The sequence below is a fragment of the Rhinoraja longicauda genome, chromosome 31 (genome assembly GCF_053455715.1).
Source record: "Rhinoraja longicauda isolate Sanriku21f chromosome 31, sRhiLon1.1, whole genome shotgun sequence".
NCBI lineage: Eukaryota > Metazoa > Chordata > Chondrichthyes > Rajiformes > Arhynchobatidae > Rhinoraja > Rhinoraja longicauda.
This window is the reverse complement of record NC_135983.1, coordinates 20849313-20866508: the sequence shown is the minus strand read 5'-3', so window position 1 is coordinate 20866508 and position 17196 is coordinate 20849313. Positions and strand designations below refer to the sequence as shown.

At 40.5% G+C, this 17196-nt stretch overlaps 1 protein-coding gene across 1 annotated transcript in view; it reads right to left on the bottom strand.

Moving 5' to 3' along the window:
* Positions 1-17196, bottom strand: part of ptpa (protein phosphatase 2 phosphatase activator) — a 44429-nt gene that overhangs the window by 12761 nt on the left and 14472 nt on the right. The window contains exons 5-8 of the mRNA XM_078426103.1: positions 17054-17171; positions 13279-13378; positions 11880-12004; positions 8846-8946 (exon numbers count right to left, since the gene is read on the bottom strand). Coding sequence (XP_078282229.1) covers positions 8846-8946; positions 11880-12004; positions 13279-13378; positions 17054-17171 — 444 coding nt within the window. The remainder of the gene's footprint in view (positions 1-8845; positions 8947-11879; positions 12005-13278; positions 13379-17053; positions 17172-17196) is intronic.

Genomic DNA, 17196 nt, shown 5'->3' with positions numbered 1-17196 from the left:
GGGGCATCTTGGTCAGCATAGGCAGGTTGAGCCAAAGGGCCTGTTTCCATGCTGTATAACTCTGACTACTCTCTGTGTAAAAAAGCTGTCACACGCATCTCCTTTAAATTTTGCTCGTTTCAGCTTCGTAACTAATTGCAGTTTCCGATAGAAAGTAAACTTGGCACAGAACAGGAATTGGATCATTATTCTGCCATCCTCAAATGAGCCAGGGAAACTCAAGAACTTTAAACAACATTAAACAAAAAAAAAACAGATGTGCACAGGTGCACCAGTTACCAAAAACAGTGTGCTCACCTGCCCTCCCCCACCATCATGTACTGTGGTGTGTACAGGTACATCAACAGGCACTTTGTAACATGGACAGATGGTGGGAAAGCATTTTTGATTAGAAAAAAATCTATGATGTTTTCAGAAACCACAACAGCAGCCTCCAGACTGGAGTTGGCTCTTCGGCTGAGTGTCTTGAAAGTGCTGTGCAATTGGTCCCAATATCCTGCACCCTATCCATGTTTGCAATTTCCACCCTTCTCCAAAATCAAGTTTTATTAAATTTGCTTGCAAAAGTTTTTTGAATACCTTACACCAACCTATCAGGCCGTGCATTCTAAATCATACCTTCCTGCAGGAATTAAGTTCTCCTCTTGTCGATTACTTTAAATCTGGTTCTATCTACCATAGGAAATTTTCTTTTTCTTACCTACATTATCAAAACTTTAAATGCAATTGTTACATCTGCCCTAATCACCTGTATAAGGAGAACAATCCCAGCTTCTTTGGTCTCTCCATATAACTGCAGCCTCTCAAAAACAAATGAAACCAACGATCACAAGTGAATCCATTTAATCATCTGAGTAATGGCGCAAATCACACACCTTTCCCCTCCCATGCCTTGAACTCAGTTACTAAGACAACTTCAGCTACCTGCAAACCAAGCCAGGTGCAAATTCCAAATCTATTACACACTTCAAGTTTAATAAATGATTCGATAGGAGTTGAACCAACATATTAAAGGTGGTAAGAAGCTTATGCACCAAAACAGGATGTTAAGTCAGTGCAATACAAAGCACCTGTCCAGATTGATGGCCAAGAACAAAAGGATCAAACAGCCTACTGAAGTAGATGAATCGAGGAATATTCCAGCACAGCAGCATACCATTCAGCCCATCGCCCCCGGCCTTGGCAACCAGCTCAGGGGATTTAATTATGTAAAAAGAATGGGCAAGTTTATAATTTATTTATTCTTGGGACAAGGAGATCACAGGATTTGCCAGCATTCATTGTTCATCCCTACCTGCCTCTGAAACGAGAAACAAGTCTGGAATCAAACATACATTGGTCAGACTGGGAAAGGATAGCAGATTTCCTTAATTAAAGGACTTTAGTGGAAACAGATGGGATTTCACAACGTTTGCAAAAACTTGGTAGTTTTAGTTTATTAAAAATAGTACTTAAAAAAAATCTTGAATTATTTAATAACGAATTTAAATTACACAACTGTGACGATGGGATTCAAGCTCACGTCTCTTGATCAATGGTTCAGACCTACTTGGCCAGCAACTTTCAACACTGTGCTATGTTCTCCTTGGACCAATGAAGGTGGAGGAAAATCTGACAGATTCTGGTAGAGTGCTTGGGATAAAATAATTCATTTCATAATCGTCTCAGTAATCTCAAGTCATTGACTTTAAATAAATGGCAACATAACACACAGTGGTGCAGCTAGTAGAACTGCTGTCTCACAATGCCAGAAACCCGGGTTAGATTCTGACCGCTGGTGTAGTTTGTATAATCTCCCTGTGACTGCTTGGGTTTCCATGGGGTGCTCTGGTTTCCACCTATATATCTCAAAGGAAGGGAGTCGGAAAAAGGAGTCCTGACACAAAACGTCACCTATCCATGCCCTCCAGAGATGCTGCCTGACCTGCTGAGTTACTCCAGCGCTTTATGTTTTTCTTTGTAAACCAGCATCTGCAGTTCCCTTATTTCTAAATACCTCATTGCTCTCTGACCATTCAGTAGGATTTCCTAATACTCACTGCATGCAAGGGATTGATAGGGTAAAAAAAAATGTTTTTCACATGGTGATTCAAAACTAAAGGTAGTCACAACAAAGAAATTATGAGAATCTTCTTAACCCAAAGAGTGGCTAGATTGTGGAACATTACTTCAGGGGAATTTGGTTCAGTACATGAAGGAAATAACAATGGAAGAATATTGTGATTGTGTCACAGGGAAAAGAAGCAGTGGGAGGTTGGGGAGGGGCCGAAGACTGGCTCATGGCTCAGACTTGTTTGGCCTGTTTTGTGCTGTAAATCCATGTCATTCTTTATAAAATCTTAACTTTAGAGATATCTATCATGTCAAACTTAACAGTCTGAATTGGGAAAGCAGTATTTTCTCAAGTCCCTCTTCATAACTTCACTGCAACTTACGAGTAAAAGTGAGTCAAACATTCACCACCTTCATCTCTTCCTGCAACCTTTCAATAGTGGAAGTGCCCTCAAACTTTAGTCAATACTTCTGAGTGGGTCCAATTAAAGCTTTGTACAAGTTCAACACCGCTTCCTTGGTTTTATATTCTGTCCTCTGAAAACAAAAGATTCTAGTTTGCGTTTTTTATGGACCTACCTGATGACAAAGAGAGGGGTGTCATTACTTTCCTGACACATCTGCCACACTCAAGGAGAAACATCTGCCAGTGCTGGAAAGTACCTCTCGAGTGCAGCCAGGTCTCCTTCTATCTCAATATTTATAGGCCCTCGCCAGTGGTGTGTCAGGAAATGACTTCACCACAGAGGCTGTTCATATAATGCAGCCTGCTCATTGTTGCTAAAGCAGCAAAGACCCGAAACTTGCATTTCTATAGCACCTACCACACCCTCAAATCACAGTGCCTTCTAAGCAGCAGTTTGAGGACATGTACATTACATAAGTACTAATGTAAACAATGAACATAATTACTGTAGTGCTACAGGCTGAAAGATCGGGATTTAAACAGTACACCGAAGATAGGTACAAAATGCTGGAGTAACTCAACGGGACAGCCAGAATCTCTGGAGAGAAGGAATGGGCGACGTTTCGGATCTCAACCTGTTACCCCGGCATGTTGTGTCTATCTTCGGTGTAAACCAGCATCTGCAGTTCTTTCCTACACATAGGGATTTAAATAGTGATGGGAACTTCATGCCTGCAATCCAGGTCCTTACTTTAACATCTAATCAGATGACACAAAACTACACTGAACAGTCAATCTAGATTTCAAGATTTCAAGGTCAATTTATTGTCACATGTACCATAAGGTACAGTGAAATTTGAGTTACCATACTGCCATACTAAGTGAAAAGCAACAAGACACACAGCCACATAAAATAAAATTTGACATAAACATCCAACAAGACTTAATCATCAAGATTTTTGGCATGACGTTTGAACCTTCAAATCTTCTGGTTCAGAGGTGACACTGTTGCCCACTGAGTCATGGTTGAGACATGGTTCTACGTTAATACCTATCCTCCTCACTGAGGGTATCTTCCTAGATCATGGCAAAGTTGTTTGTTGTAGGAAGGAACCGCAGTTGCTGGTTTAAACCGAAGATAGACATAAAATGCTGGAGTAACTCAGCGGGACAGGCAGCATCTCTGGAGAGAAGGAATGTGTGACGTTTCGGATCGAGACCCTTCTTCAGATTGAAAGTCACGGGAAAGGGAAACGAGAGACATAGATGATGATATAGAGAGATATAGAACAATGAATAAAAGATATGCAAAAAAAGTAACGATGATAAAGGAAACAGGTCATTATTAGGTCTTGGGTGGATGAGAATGAGAAGCTGATGCAACTTGGGTGGGGGAGGGATGAAGAAAGAGGAAATGTAGGGGTTACTTGAAGTTAGATAAATCAATATTCATACCACTGTGTATCAGGTTGGAAACAGGAGAAGGAAACACTGAATTTGGAATTCTGTTTAAGAACCTAAAGAAATAGGAGCCATTCAGCCCTTCATGCCTGTTCTACCATTCATTAAGATCATGATGAATCTTTTCTTTGTGTATCACTTTCTTGCGTTAACCCCACATTCTTTGATGTTATTAACATTTAATAATCCCCAACATAGCAACTTCCCATTCCACACAAATCAAAACCACAGAAGCCAGTGAAAACCCAAACTATTTGGGTTTTCCCCCACATCTCGATTTGAAAAAAGGCAAATCAAAGATTAAGGAACTGCAGCAATAGACAAAAAGCAAAGAAGAAAACCCACTTTGTGCTTATGTTTTAAATGTCTGCACTCAAATCCTTTTTTCTAAAACAACAAAACTTAGGGTATAAATTCTACATGGAGTTCAGAGTTGGACGATATTTAACACATTGTTGCAATCGTTCTTTTCTTGCTGCTTTTCACATGAGAAAAATGGATCTCTACAAAGTGAAGGGAAGCTATTTTGGATTCAAAGCAAAACATTGAAGCGGGAGGAGGTGTCCGTGGGGAATCAGTTATAGCAGCCATCTTGGGAAGGAAATTACTCAGTGACTACTTTCATGCTTTACAGTCCTCCCCCCCGGGGACCTGACCCTTTTAAACTATTTCTCTGGCAGCTCAGGGGCCTCAAGCTTCCTTCTTCCTGTGTAAGCTTCCTCTGCCGTTTAACTGAAACCCGAGCTCACTCGACCTCCTCCCACTTGCATGCGAGCTGTAACACTTTGTGTGCCAAACCAGTTCTCTCAACTTTCAGTTCATTTTTTCCTCTGTCCCTTCCTCCTTCACATCCTCAACTGGCCTCCCCGAAGAAAATTATCTTGGAATGTCGTTAGGACCATGCACCCCAAATGGTAACAGAGGTGAGAAAAAACCTTTTCACCTAGAGAGTTGTGAATTTGTGGAATTCTCTGCCACAGAGGGCAGTGGAAGCCAAATCACTGGATGGATTTAAGAGAGAGTTAGATAGAGCTCTAGGGGCTAGTGGAATCAAGGGATATGGGGAGAAGGCAGGCACGGGTTATTGATTGGGGACGATCAGCCATGATCACAATGAATGGCGGTGCTGGCTCGAAGGGCCGAATGGCCTCCTCCTGCACCTATGTTTCTATGGTACCTGCAAACAATTTCTGGTCAAACAACATGTGTAAAATCTTTGCACAGTGCATAAATGAGACCACATCTGGAGTTCAACAGACAGAATGGTCACCTAAATTAAGATTGTTCTAGCATTACAAGCAATTCAGAGAAGGTTTACTCGTCTAATACCCATAGTGAATGGGATATCTTGGCTTGTATACACCGGAGCTGAGAAGACTGAGAAAGGGATGATTGAAATGTTAGATCCTGAGGAGTTGTTAAGCGGTGGGTGTGCGATGGATGGTTCCTCTTATGGGGATCCTGAGAACTAGAGATCAGTGCTTAAAAATAAAGATCACTCATCTGAGATAAAGATGAGGAAAAATCTTTTTCTCTCTGTTGAGATTTTTTTTAGTTTGGTTTTGAGATACTGTGCGGAAACAGCCCCTTTGGCCCATCGAGTCCGCACTGACTCGCGATCCCCACACACTAGCACTATCCTACACACCTGGGGAAAATTTACAGTCTTCACTGAAGCCAATTAACCTACAAACCTGTACGTCTTTGGTGTGCGAGAGGAAACCGGACCACCCGGGAAAAACTTACGTGGTCATGGGGAGAACATACAAACTCCGTACAGACAGCACCCATAGTCAAGATCGAACCTGGGTCTCTGGCGCTGCAAGGCAGTCATTCTACCCCTGCGCCACCATGCCGAGATCTTTAAAAGTCTCTTTGTCAAAGGGTGGAGGAAGCAGTGTCCTTGAATATTTTTAAGCAGAAGTTGATACACACATTATAAGGGGGTGAAAGATTGACAGGAATATGGAATTGAGCTTCCCATCAGATCAGCCGTGATCATAATAAACTGAGCAACACGAGTGGGCAAATTACCTCCTTTTAGTCCTAATTCATATGTTTGTATGTTCAGCGAAGAACAGTGATGTTTATAATAGATACATAACCTTTAGTATCTCTACCTTAAATATTCTCAGTGTCAGCTTCCGTGCCACTCATGGATAGAGAATTCCAACGATTCACTGCCCTTTGGGTGAAGAATCTTCTTCACATCTCCATTCTGAAAGGCTAATCCCTTATTCCAAGATTGCGAATTGTGTTTCAGATGTCACAGCCAGGAGAAACATCATCGTTTGATTCATTTTGTCAGATACCATAAGAATTTCCTCTCATTCTAAACTGAAGCGAGTGTAAGTCAAGCCTGATAATCTCTCTCATAGGTCAAACTCTATCCCTGGATTCAATCTGGTAACCATTTGTTGTATTCTCTCCATCGCAAGTGAATCCTTCCTCAGATGGGGAGACTAAATCAATAAACAATATTTCAGCTGTGGTCTCACCAAAGCCCTTATCCAATTTTAGTAAAAAGTCTTTACTTTTCTACTCAAATCCTGTTGCAATAAAAGCAACCAGAATGCCGATGTCCCTCTTACCCCCAGTATCTTTCCATTTTCTATTTTTTCTTCCAAAATGCATGACCTCACATTTTTCCACATCATATTCTATCTGCCATGTGCTCATCTGTTCACATGAGCTGTCCAGATTCCCTTGAAAACTTCCTCACAATTCACTCCACCACAAAGCTTTCTATCTTCAGCAAACATGAAGGGTCTCGACCCAAAACATCACTCATCCTTTTTCTACAGAGACGCTGCCTGACCCGCTGAGTTACTCCAGCACTTTGTGTCTATCTTCGGTACAAAGAACCATCTGCAGTTCCTTTCTACACATGGATAAAATTACACATGGTCACCTCATCAATATAGGGTGTGAACAGCTCAGACTCCAGCACTGATCTCTTTAGTACCCCAATTGTTAGAGTCTCTAAACCAGAAAATGACCATTTATTCCATCTCAAGTTTTCTGGCTGTTAATCAATCCACGCCGGTGCATTACCCCATATGCTTTAAATTTGCTTAACAATGTATGTGTTGCACCTTATTAAAAACCTGCTCGGATAGATACATGGGAATTTGTGGATGTGGCACATTTGAACAACATCAAAAAATGCAAAAGGTTATGTGAAACCTGAGTTCTCTTTTGTAAGTCCATGTTTATTCTGCTCATTTTTAAGTACCCAGTTATCATTGCTTAATTATAAGTTCTAGCATTTTCTCAAATGTCATGCTAACTGGTCTGTGGTTCCCTATTTTCTCTCACTCCTTTCTAAAGAAAAACCTTAGGATGCAGGTTTTCAGATCCTGGAGATGTAACACCTTTTAGTCTCATAAATGTCGCCAATACTAATACTTCTCTAATTTCAACTCCTCAATTATTCTGAACCTGCCATTCTCCACTATTTCCAGGAGATTTGTTTTGAGCTTATTCTGTGGAGACAGACGTAAAATATTTAATTTCTCTGCCATTTCCTTAGTCCACAATTGTTTTTTCCAGTCTGCCAAGGATCCATATTAGTTCCTACAAATCTCTTTTGTATATCTGTACGTACGGTTTTATATTCTGTTTTACATGACTTGCTATATTACTCTCATATTCTATTTTCTCTCCCTTATCAATATTTTGGTGCTCCATTGCTGAATTCTGAAATTTTCTCAATCCATAGGCTTTTTGCTTTTTGGCAACATTATAGGCCTTTCCTTTTGATCTAATACTTTTATCTTCTCTCGTCAGCTACAGCAGAACCACTTTTTCCGAGTTGAATTTATGTGCCTTAAATGGGTATATATTTGTTGTATACTACATTCTTTGCTAACTGCCATACCTTTTTTAATGTTCATTCCCAGTCTGCTGCAACCAACCCATGCCTCCTAATTTTATATAGTTTTATTGAGATTCATGACTAATTTCAGATTGAACGCAATCATTTTCACTTTCGATATAAAATTCTATCATATTGTAATCATGCTTAGCAAAAAATTCCGTAACTACAAGCTTATTTATTAACCCTTTCGCATTGCACAATATCCACGTTTAAAATAGCTTGCTCCCTAACTTAATGATTTGGAAAACCACCTCTTTCAAGTCTATGAATTCATCATGTTATTTACTACTAATTTGATTTCCCCAACCATTACATCACGTCAAGACCCCATGATTATTGCAATATCCTTGTTCTATGCATCTTTAATTTCCAGATTCATGCAATGCTCTAATTGCCACAACATGTTTGCCTTTATCGATGAGGGTATCGACTACAAGAATTAGGACATCATGCTCCAGCTTTACAAGATAATGGCGAGGCCACATTTGGAGTATTGAGTATTGTATGTGGCTTTGAATGCCCTGCTATAGAAAGGAGGTCATTAAACTGCAACGGGTGCAGAAAAGATTCGTCAAGATGTTACCAGGGCTTGAGGACTTGAGTTCTAGCAAGAGGCTGGATAGCCTTGGACATTTTTCCACTGAGCATTGGATGTTGAGGTACACAAAATCATAAGAGCATTGGTTAAGGTGAATGGTCACAGTCTTTTTCCCAGGGTTAAGCCGGCTAGAACGAGCGTAGGTTTAAGGTGAGAAGGGAACAATGTAACAGAAACCCGAGGGGCAATTTCTCCATGCAGGAGCACTTTTATGGAAATCAGGGTAATGATGGAATACTCTCCACTTGCATGGCTCAGTGTAGTGCCAGCAACTCTCAAGAAACTTGATACCATCCAGGACAAAGCAGCCTACTTGACTGACATCCCATTAACCACCCTCAACATTCATGTCTTACACAAATGCAGCAGTCGTGGCTGCAGTATGTACCATTGATAAAATGCACTGAAGTAACTTGCCCGGTCAGGAGCATGGCGTTTGACTTCTCACCTCATTAATAAATTTGATGCATTCCAGAAACATGTATTCCTTGTGGTGTTCATTCACTATTTTCTCATCCACAATATGCACCGGTGTCAGAGTAGGATGATCTGAAAGATATATGAAAGCAATTCAAATGTAGTCCTGAAATAAAAACATGTAAATAAAAACAGGATTTATTTTCCCCAAGGCTCCCTTGCGTGCTTCCAATGAAGACACTGACTGAAAGCACGGACGGAAAGACTGCTTTGTGAACACTTTCCAATCGGGAAGTAAGATCAAGCTGCACACCTATCACTTTAAATATCCAATCCACTCATTGTCTTCTCCAATCTCCTTTCCTACACTTTTGGTGCATTTGAAAACAGATCATCTTATGATTTGGCAATTTGAAAGGTTCAGGAGTTCCTGAAATTGGATACTTCAATGTTCATACAGTTGGATTGCAGGATACCCATAAAACCTCTATATCTTTACTCATCCAATTACCACCTCCTTGTTCCTGCACTGTCAATTCTTTTGTCATTTATTCTCTCCCACATTCCACCCTATCACTGATCTCCCCATTTTTTTATTTTCATTTTTTATTTTCTCCCCCTCGCCCACTTCCTGTTCAATCACAAACTTGTTACATGTATCATATCATATCATATCATATATATACAGCCAGAAACAGGCCTTTTCGGCCCTCCAAGTCCGTGCCGCCCAGCGATCCCCGTACATTAACACTATCCTACACCCACTAGGGACAATTTTTACATTTACCCAGCCAATTAACCTACATACCTGTACGTCTTTGGAGTGTGGGAGGAAACCGAAGATCTCGGAGAAAACCCACGCAGGTCACGGGGAGAACGTACAAACTCCTTACAGTACAGCACCCGTAGTCAGGATCGAACCTGAGTCTCCGGCGCTGCATTCGCTGTAAAGCAGCAACTCTACCGCTGCGCTACCGTACCAACCATTCCACTTGGAAAGAACGTTCACAAACATTAAATGTTGACCCTTACCCCTTCCACATATGCTGTCTGGCCTGCTGCCTTTCCCCAGAATTTTCCATTTTATTTCACACTTCCAATGTTCTAGATATTTTGATTTTGTGTACACTTACAGAAGATTATTCCAGCCTTTTGTGTCTTTGCTGCTACTTTGAAACTACTTTACCAATTCGTCCCACTTCCTCTTGTTTTCCCTGCTCTTCTATATACTTTTCCCTTTCATGTTTATATTATATAGAACATTACATTTCATGTTTATATTATATAGAACATTAAATATACTTTTCCCTTTCATGTTTATATTATATATAGAACATTTGTAACATTAAATTAGTTCAATTCCTCACTGAAATGTATTTTGGCATTCTTTTCATAAGTTCATAACTAATAGGAGCAGAATCAGGCCATTCGGCCCATCAAGTCTACTCCGCCATTCTGTCATGGCTGATCTATCTCTCCCTCCTAACCCCATTCTCCTGCTTTCTCCCCATAAACCTTGCCACCCCTACTAATCAAGAATCCATCTATCTTTACCTTACAAATACCCATTGACTTGGCCTCCACATCCTTCTATGGCAATGAATTCCACAGATTCACCACCCTCTGACTAAAGAACTTCCTCCTCATCTCCTTCCTAAATTAATGACCCCCCTCCACTTAATGCCCCACACCTGGCACGCTCCCAACCCCTTTCAGGCAAAGCATTCCACGTCATAACAGCCTGCTGTACTAGAAAGGAAATTCTCCTCACTTCCACTGGGGGTCTTAGGTGACCGATGCTCGTGCCAAGTGAAATATCTATTCTACTACCATCATTTTGAAGACTGCTGTTAAATCTCTCCTGTCCTTTATCGTCCCCTGTGAAAAACAGTCCAATTTCTCAACTGTTTCTATGCGTGATAGGAATGCATGTTTGCTGTGTGATGCGAGACAAGGGGCAGAGGCTGCGTCTGCCAATACAGGGTGGTTGGGAAAAAATTAGTGGTCAAGTGAAACTGAAACGAACTGTCACATATGAGGGAGCTAATTTCCTGACCAACCTATTGAGCTCAGAATTTTGGGCAATGGGAAAATAAGACCACAGATGGCAATTAAGAAAAAGACTGAATGCCTGTGTGTTAATGGGTGAATTGAAGTACATTCACAGTTGCATTTCAGTCTGGCTTCCTACACATATGGTGCATGTGATGAGCAGGCCATACACCCCATTAAATCTGTTCAGCCCCTCAAATATATCATGACTAATGTGAACTGTAACTGCATTGGCTAATAACAAAAAACTATTAATCTCAGTACGGTACTAACATTTTCAGTTGACCCAAAACCACAACAGCTCTTTGGGAACACAAGCTTTGATTTATATTATCTTGCGAGTGAAAAAAGTGCCTGCTGACAATAATCACGACTAGCCCATCTTTAATAGTGAAGTGTGTAGGAAGGAACAGCGGATGCTGGTTTACACCGAAGATAGACACAAAATGCTGGAATAACTCAGTGGGTCACGCACCATCTGTGGAAAAAAGGAATAGATGACGTTTCGGGTCTGAAGAAGTGATCTCGAGCCAAAACGTTACCTATTCCTTTTCTCCAGAGATGCTGCCTGACCCGCTGAGCTATTCCAGCATTTTGTGTCTATCTTTAATAGTAAAGTACTGTCCTCTTTATCCTGACTCACCTACCATTGGAAATAGTTATTTACTCTGAAATATTTATTTTAAAAAACATCTCAATTAGATCGTCCCATATCCTTATAAAGTAATGGCAGACAAAGAATATGCAATCTCTCCTTGTAGTTAACTATTTTATCTCTGACATCAACCTGCTGAATTTGCAATCTACTTTAACCAAGACCCATATACGTTCCATATTTACTGTGTCCAGAATTGAAATTACTCAAGGTGAGAAAACTGGATCAATGTACCAGACTGCAGAGATCCAGCCTTGTTGGAAATGGTGGTGCGAAAGCAGTAAGAGTTCAGAGGGTCGGGTTGGAGAGGGAGAGTTATCAGGTGAAAGGGGAAAAACTGATGATGATGATACTTTACCTATTAGTTGGGAACTGCCCCAGACAAAGGGAAGGAACTGGAAGTCATCAAGGCCCCAGACCCCCTGGCTACCCGCTGGCTCCATTCGATATGTTTTCTGCAACTTTCGCATCACCTGCAGGTACCTGTGGTTTTAAAGGAGAGAAAACATGGTTTGTTGGCATTACTTTGGATTTTTTGCACCTTTGTCTCAACCGGACTAAACTAGAGTTTACCAGTGCTCTCTCTCACTCATATATCACCTAATCCTTTCAATGTATCTTTCTACTTTCTTCCTTTATCCTTGTGTTTATCTAGCTTACCATTAAACACATCAATGTCATCTGTCTCAACAATTCCCCTGGCAACATGTTCCGCATTCACATCACATTCTGGATCAAGATTTTTCTCCTGGATTCTGTATTGAATTTACTAGTGACCATCTTGCTTTGTGGCTGCATGATTTTAAACGCCATCAAGTTGAAACATTTCCTTCAGAATTCTCCTCTCAAACACAATCATAAAATTTAACTCTATTAGATTATCCTTATTTTTTTTTTTCCAGAGAAAAAGTCAAGCCTTATTTAAACTTTCTTTAAAGTTTTAGTCATTCAGTTTAGTTTAGTTTAGTTTAGAAATACCATGTGGAAACAGGCCCTTCGGTCCACTGAGCCCACGCTGACCACGATCACACTAACACTAGTTCTGTCCAGGACATTTGGGACAATTTACAGAAGCCAAGGAACCTACAAACATTCTTTGGAATATGTAAGGAAACCATAGTACCTGGAGAAAACCCACAGGGAGAACATACAAAATATGTACAGACAGCACCCATAGTCAGGATGGAAACCGGGTCTCTGGCACTGTAAGGCAGCAACTCTACCGCTGCAACACCGTGCTGCCCCCAGGCTATTGTGATTTTCTAGCAACATCTTCGCAATTTTTCCAGGGATTCTATACTCTACTTGTAATGTATAAATTGGATTTATTGAAGGTTTAAACGTTTCAGCATTCATTTCCCAAGGAGAATTTGGTCACCATAATCCTCCTACCAAAATGTCCATGCCACTATAATCTCTATTCAATCGATTTGTCAATGACATGCCCATTCCACCGGTAAACAACTTGGCTTATTTTCCTTTAAGGAACCTTAAAACCTACTTTTTCATCACCTGCTCCAATGACTATTGGCTTGACATCAATACTTTGCCTTTTTTCTTTTACTTCTGTGAGGTATCTTGAGATATTTTGTTATGTTAAAGATACTAAATAAATCCATGTAGTTGTTGCAGTCAGGAGAGTGAAGAGATTTTCCTCATCAGCCACAATGAGATTAAAACCAGAAATACCAAGCCATTCCAAATGCAGCTGCATTTTAATGACCAAAATGTATTCCCAATGGCACGACTGGACTCACCGATCAAATATACAAAATACAATGGCAAGCTGATCGTCCACTTTCAGAACTCCAATTTTGCACAGACAGCAGAGGAACGCAGCAAATGCAGCCTCGTGACCTGTGTCAGAGGGAGAGACAGAACAAATCAAAGACCATGATATCATGATAAAGGAAGTTAAAGTCAAGCTATTCACACGATTATGGATTGAAACTAATCTTGTTCATATCCAAAGCTTACTCCCTACCACAATGTACACTGAAACCCAACCTCATTACGACCCTCCAAGCCAGTGCAACAAAGTAACTCCATCTTTTAAATATCCAATGACCTGAACGGGAAATTTATAGGAGTTACTGTCTGAAATGTTTTAGTAGCATGATCGCAGGAAACTGACGCTTCAAAAGGAGATGTCACCCAATCATTGAAAGCAAAATCTGAGGGACTCACTCATCTAGTTTGCAGCAGTGCCCAGACACGACTTATAACATCGGCAAGTACCCCATTCTCTCTGCTTGGCAGACAGCAGACATTGTTAGCGGGAAAGTTTCAATATTTTGGATCAACCTTCTGCCAGACCATCCATAAGTATAATAATGCTGGTCAACATCCATAAAGCAGAAAAGCAAATAAATACAGACACACCACTCTTACTTTTTTTTAAAAAAAGGAGCACATCTGAAAGAGATTAAATAAAGAAACAAAAACTAAAGCATATTTTATGAATCAGTAAGAGGATTCTGTCATTATGGTGCCCACTGCTTACAGAAAGGTCAAGAATACCATTGAGCCGCTGTCCCCACTGCACCTTTGCTCCCTGCTTACCAAAGATACTAGAGGAACAAGATAGACCACTCGACCCTAAAAACCGTAGTATGTCATTGCGCCATTTTAGTAGGCAGAAACTTGCAGAAACATCTTAAAAGAAAAATAACAAAAATCTGTGAATTGATAGATGAGATATATTCTGCATTTTAATGGTATCATCACACATACTGTTCCCCAAAACACTGCGAGAGGCATAGCAAACGGCGGGATTTGCCTACTAAAATGGCGGACGTTACTCTCCTTTGCGTACTACACTTCAGTATAGGCGATTTTAACAGAGTGGTCAGTCTTGTTCCTCTAGTATCTTTGCTGCTTACCCAGATAGAGTGGATGGCACCAGTAACTGGAGCACTCAGTAAGTTAAATTGTGACAGTGTTCAGCAAGAGTAATTGTGTCAGTTAATGCCACAAACTTAATCTTTGAATTAAGTGAGCTCCAGCTTGCATTTTAAGTTACTTTTCAAGAAATCAAACTGAGTAATCTCCATTAGTTGAAATAGGGAGAAAAAAACACACACCAGTCGCGTTTCTCTATCAACTTGAACTTGACCAATAATCCCAATAAGCATTTTTCACAAGGCAAACACAACCAACACAGACGTCAGACTAACTGGCCTAACAATGGAGTTATATTTGCGATTACAGATCTCTGGAACCATTTCCGACTTTAGTGACTCTTGAAAGATCACTATCAGTGCCACCGCAATCTCAACAGCTACCACTTTCAGAACTCTGGGGTGTTGTCCATCTGATCCAAGTGATTTAACCATCTTCAGAACTCTCTTCTTCCTAAACACCTTCTCATCACTAATAGGCACTGCATTTACTTCTGCCCCCTGACTCTTGAATTTCTGACACATTGCTCGCATCTTCCACTGTGAAGACTGACGCAAAAAACACATTCAGTTCATCCGCCATTTCTTTGTTCCCAATTACTACTTCTCCAGTGGCATTTTCCAATGGTCAAATGTCCACTCTTGTTTCTCTTTTACTCTTTATATAATCTGTAAAAACTCCAGGATTATAAGAGTCAATTTATACTTCCTAAAAGCAAAACTGAAAATCAGATCTCCTTAGAATTAATACAACTGAGATAACCTATTGAGCAATTACATCTGCAGTCTGTTACTGTGCAAGATAATACATGTTGTGTAACACCTTATTCTGTGAATGGGGGAAATCACAACCAACATGAAAGAATGAAAGCAGAACAGGAGTATTAATTATCCCAAATTAATTATCCCAAATCCCTTGCCCCTCTTCACAGAGGCATGACGTATATGAACATACACTAGACTGCTTACACTTTCCACCAGGGAATGAAGTTAAACACAGGAAACATTATAAGTGTGTGTAGGGCAGGAATCGAGAATGGCAACATTGAAAAAAATAATTTTAAGGTTGGTTGCATATAATGTTTATTAGTGGCAATGCAAATAGGTGTTTTTGTAACACCACAACCTGGATTTAAAGTCCAGATGCCAATGTGTGAAAGTGTAGCAATCTAAGGTAGACACAAAATGCTGGAGTAACTCAGCGGGTCAGGCAGCATCTCTGGAGAGAAGGAATAGGTGACGTTTCAGGTCGAGACCCTTCCTCAGACTGATGTCAGGAGATGGGGCGGGACAAAGATAGGATGTATTAGGCGACAGGATGACTGGTGGGAGAACTGGGAAGGGGGAGGGGATAGAGAGGGAAAGCAGGGACTATCTGAAGTTAGAGAAGTCAATGATGATACCGCTGGGGTGTAAACTACCCAAGCGAAATATGAGGTGCTGTTCCTCCAATTTGCGCTGGGTCTTACTCTGGCAATGGAAGAGGCCCAGGTCAGAAAGGTCAGATTGGGAATGGGAGGGGGAGTTAAAGTGTTGAGCCACCAGAAAATCAGGTTGGTTAAGGCGGACTGAGCGGAGGTGTTCAGCGAAACGATCGGCGAGCCTGCACTTGGTCTCGCCGATGTAGAGAAGTTGAAGCGATCTAATTGCTTAACAAACACTCCCATCTAGTGGTCAATCTTGGAGCAACACAAACCGAGGCTGGGCAAAACATTAAGCCCTGCAATCGTGGAGTGATTTTAGGAGTTCCAAAACTAATCACGGTATTTTTGTTAATTTACAACCAAGGGCACATTATCTAGTGGCTCATTTGCTAATTGAAGGACTTGGTTGGCTTAATATTAAATGCATTAATCATCAGCGAGTTTCACCAAAGAACAACGCAAAAATGACCAGATAATCTGTTGTAACAGTGTTTTGTTTTTGGGAAGTATAAATTGACTCTTATAATCCTGGAGTCATTAATCAAAGACATGAATACAAACCCCCACTTTACTAAATGAGAATTTCAACTCAGTAAAGTAAATAACTGTGAATGAAGAGCTAATAGACCTATCAGACTGTTGTAAAAAATACATATGTTTCACTCATGAACTTTAAAAAGTTGTAACTCCAGTTGTACAGCAAAGTGGCTGACCCCTCTGCTCTCTAAAATGACCCAACATTTTTAAAATAATGATGGTAAAAATATCTTATTCTAAGAACTTAACTTCTTTTTTTTATTGGGCACTGGATCTTTACATTCACTTGAGGGCAGGCAGGGACTCAGTTTAACAATTTATCCCAAAAATTAGTAACTCTTCGACAGTCCTGAGTGTTGCTGGCACTGGAGTGTCATAATATTTGCTTCCCTCTCTGGAGTGAAACAATGAACCAAAAAATAAGATGATAAATGTACATGGGTAAAAGTATGCATAATGTATAATGTATGCATAATGGAGTACTGAGCCACCCAGATGAGATACTGATGTATTTGTAAATATTATAAGAAAATAACAGCAGATGCTGGTATTTATTCACAAAATGCTGGAGTAACTCAGCAGGTCAGGCAGCATCTCAGGAGAGAAGGAATGGGTGACGTTTCGGGTCGAGACCCTTCTTCAGACTGAAGAATATTTGTAAATATTGGTACCTGTTCCATAGTCTATTCTCGTCGGATTACCCACAGATTCCTTTAAATACACAGCAACCTCAGGTACAGCAGCTCTCAGCTCTTTGGGAATTACAGCAGACAGCAGGTTTTCAGCTTCCTACAACAATAAAGTAAATTATTAA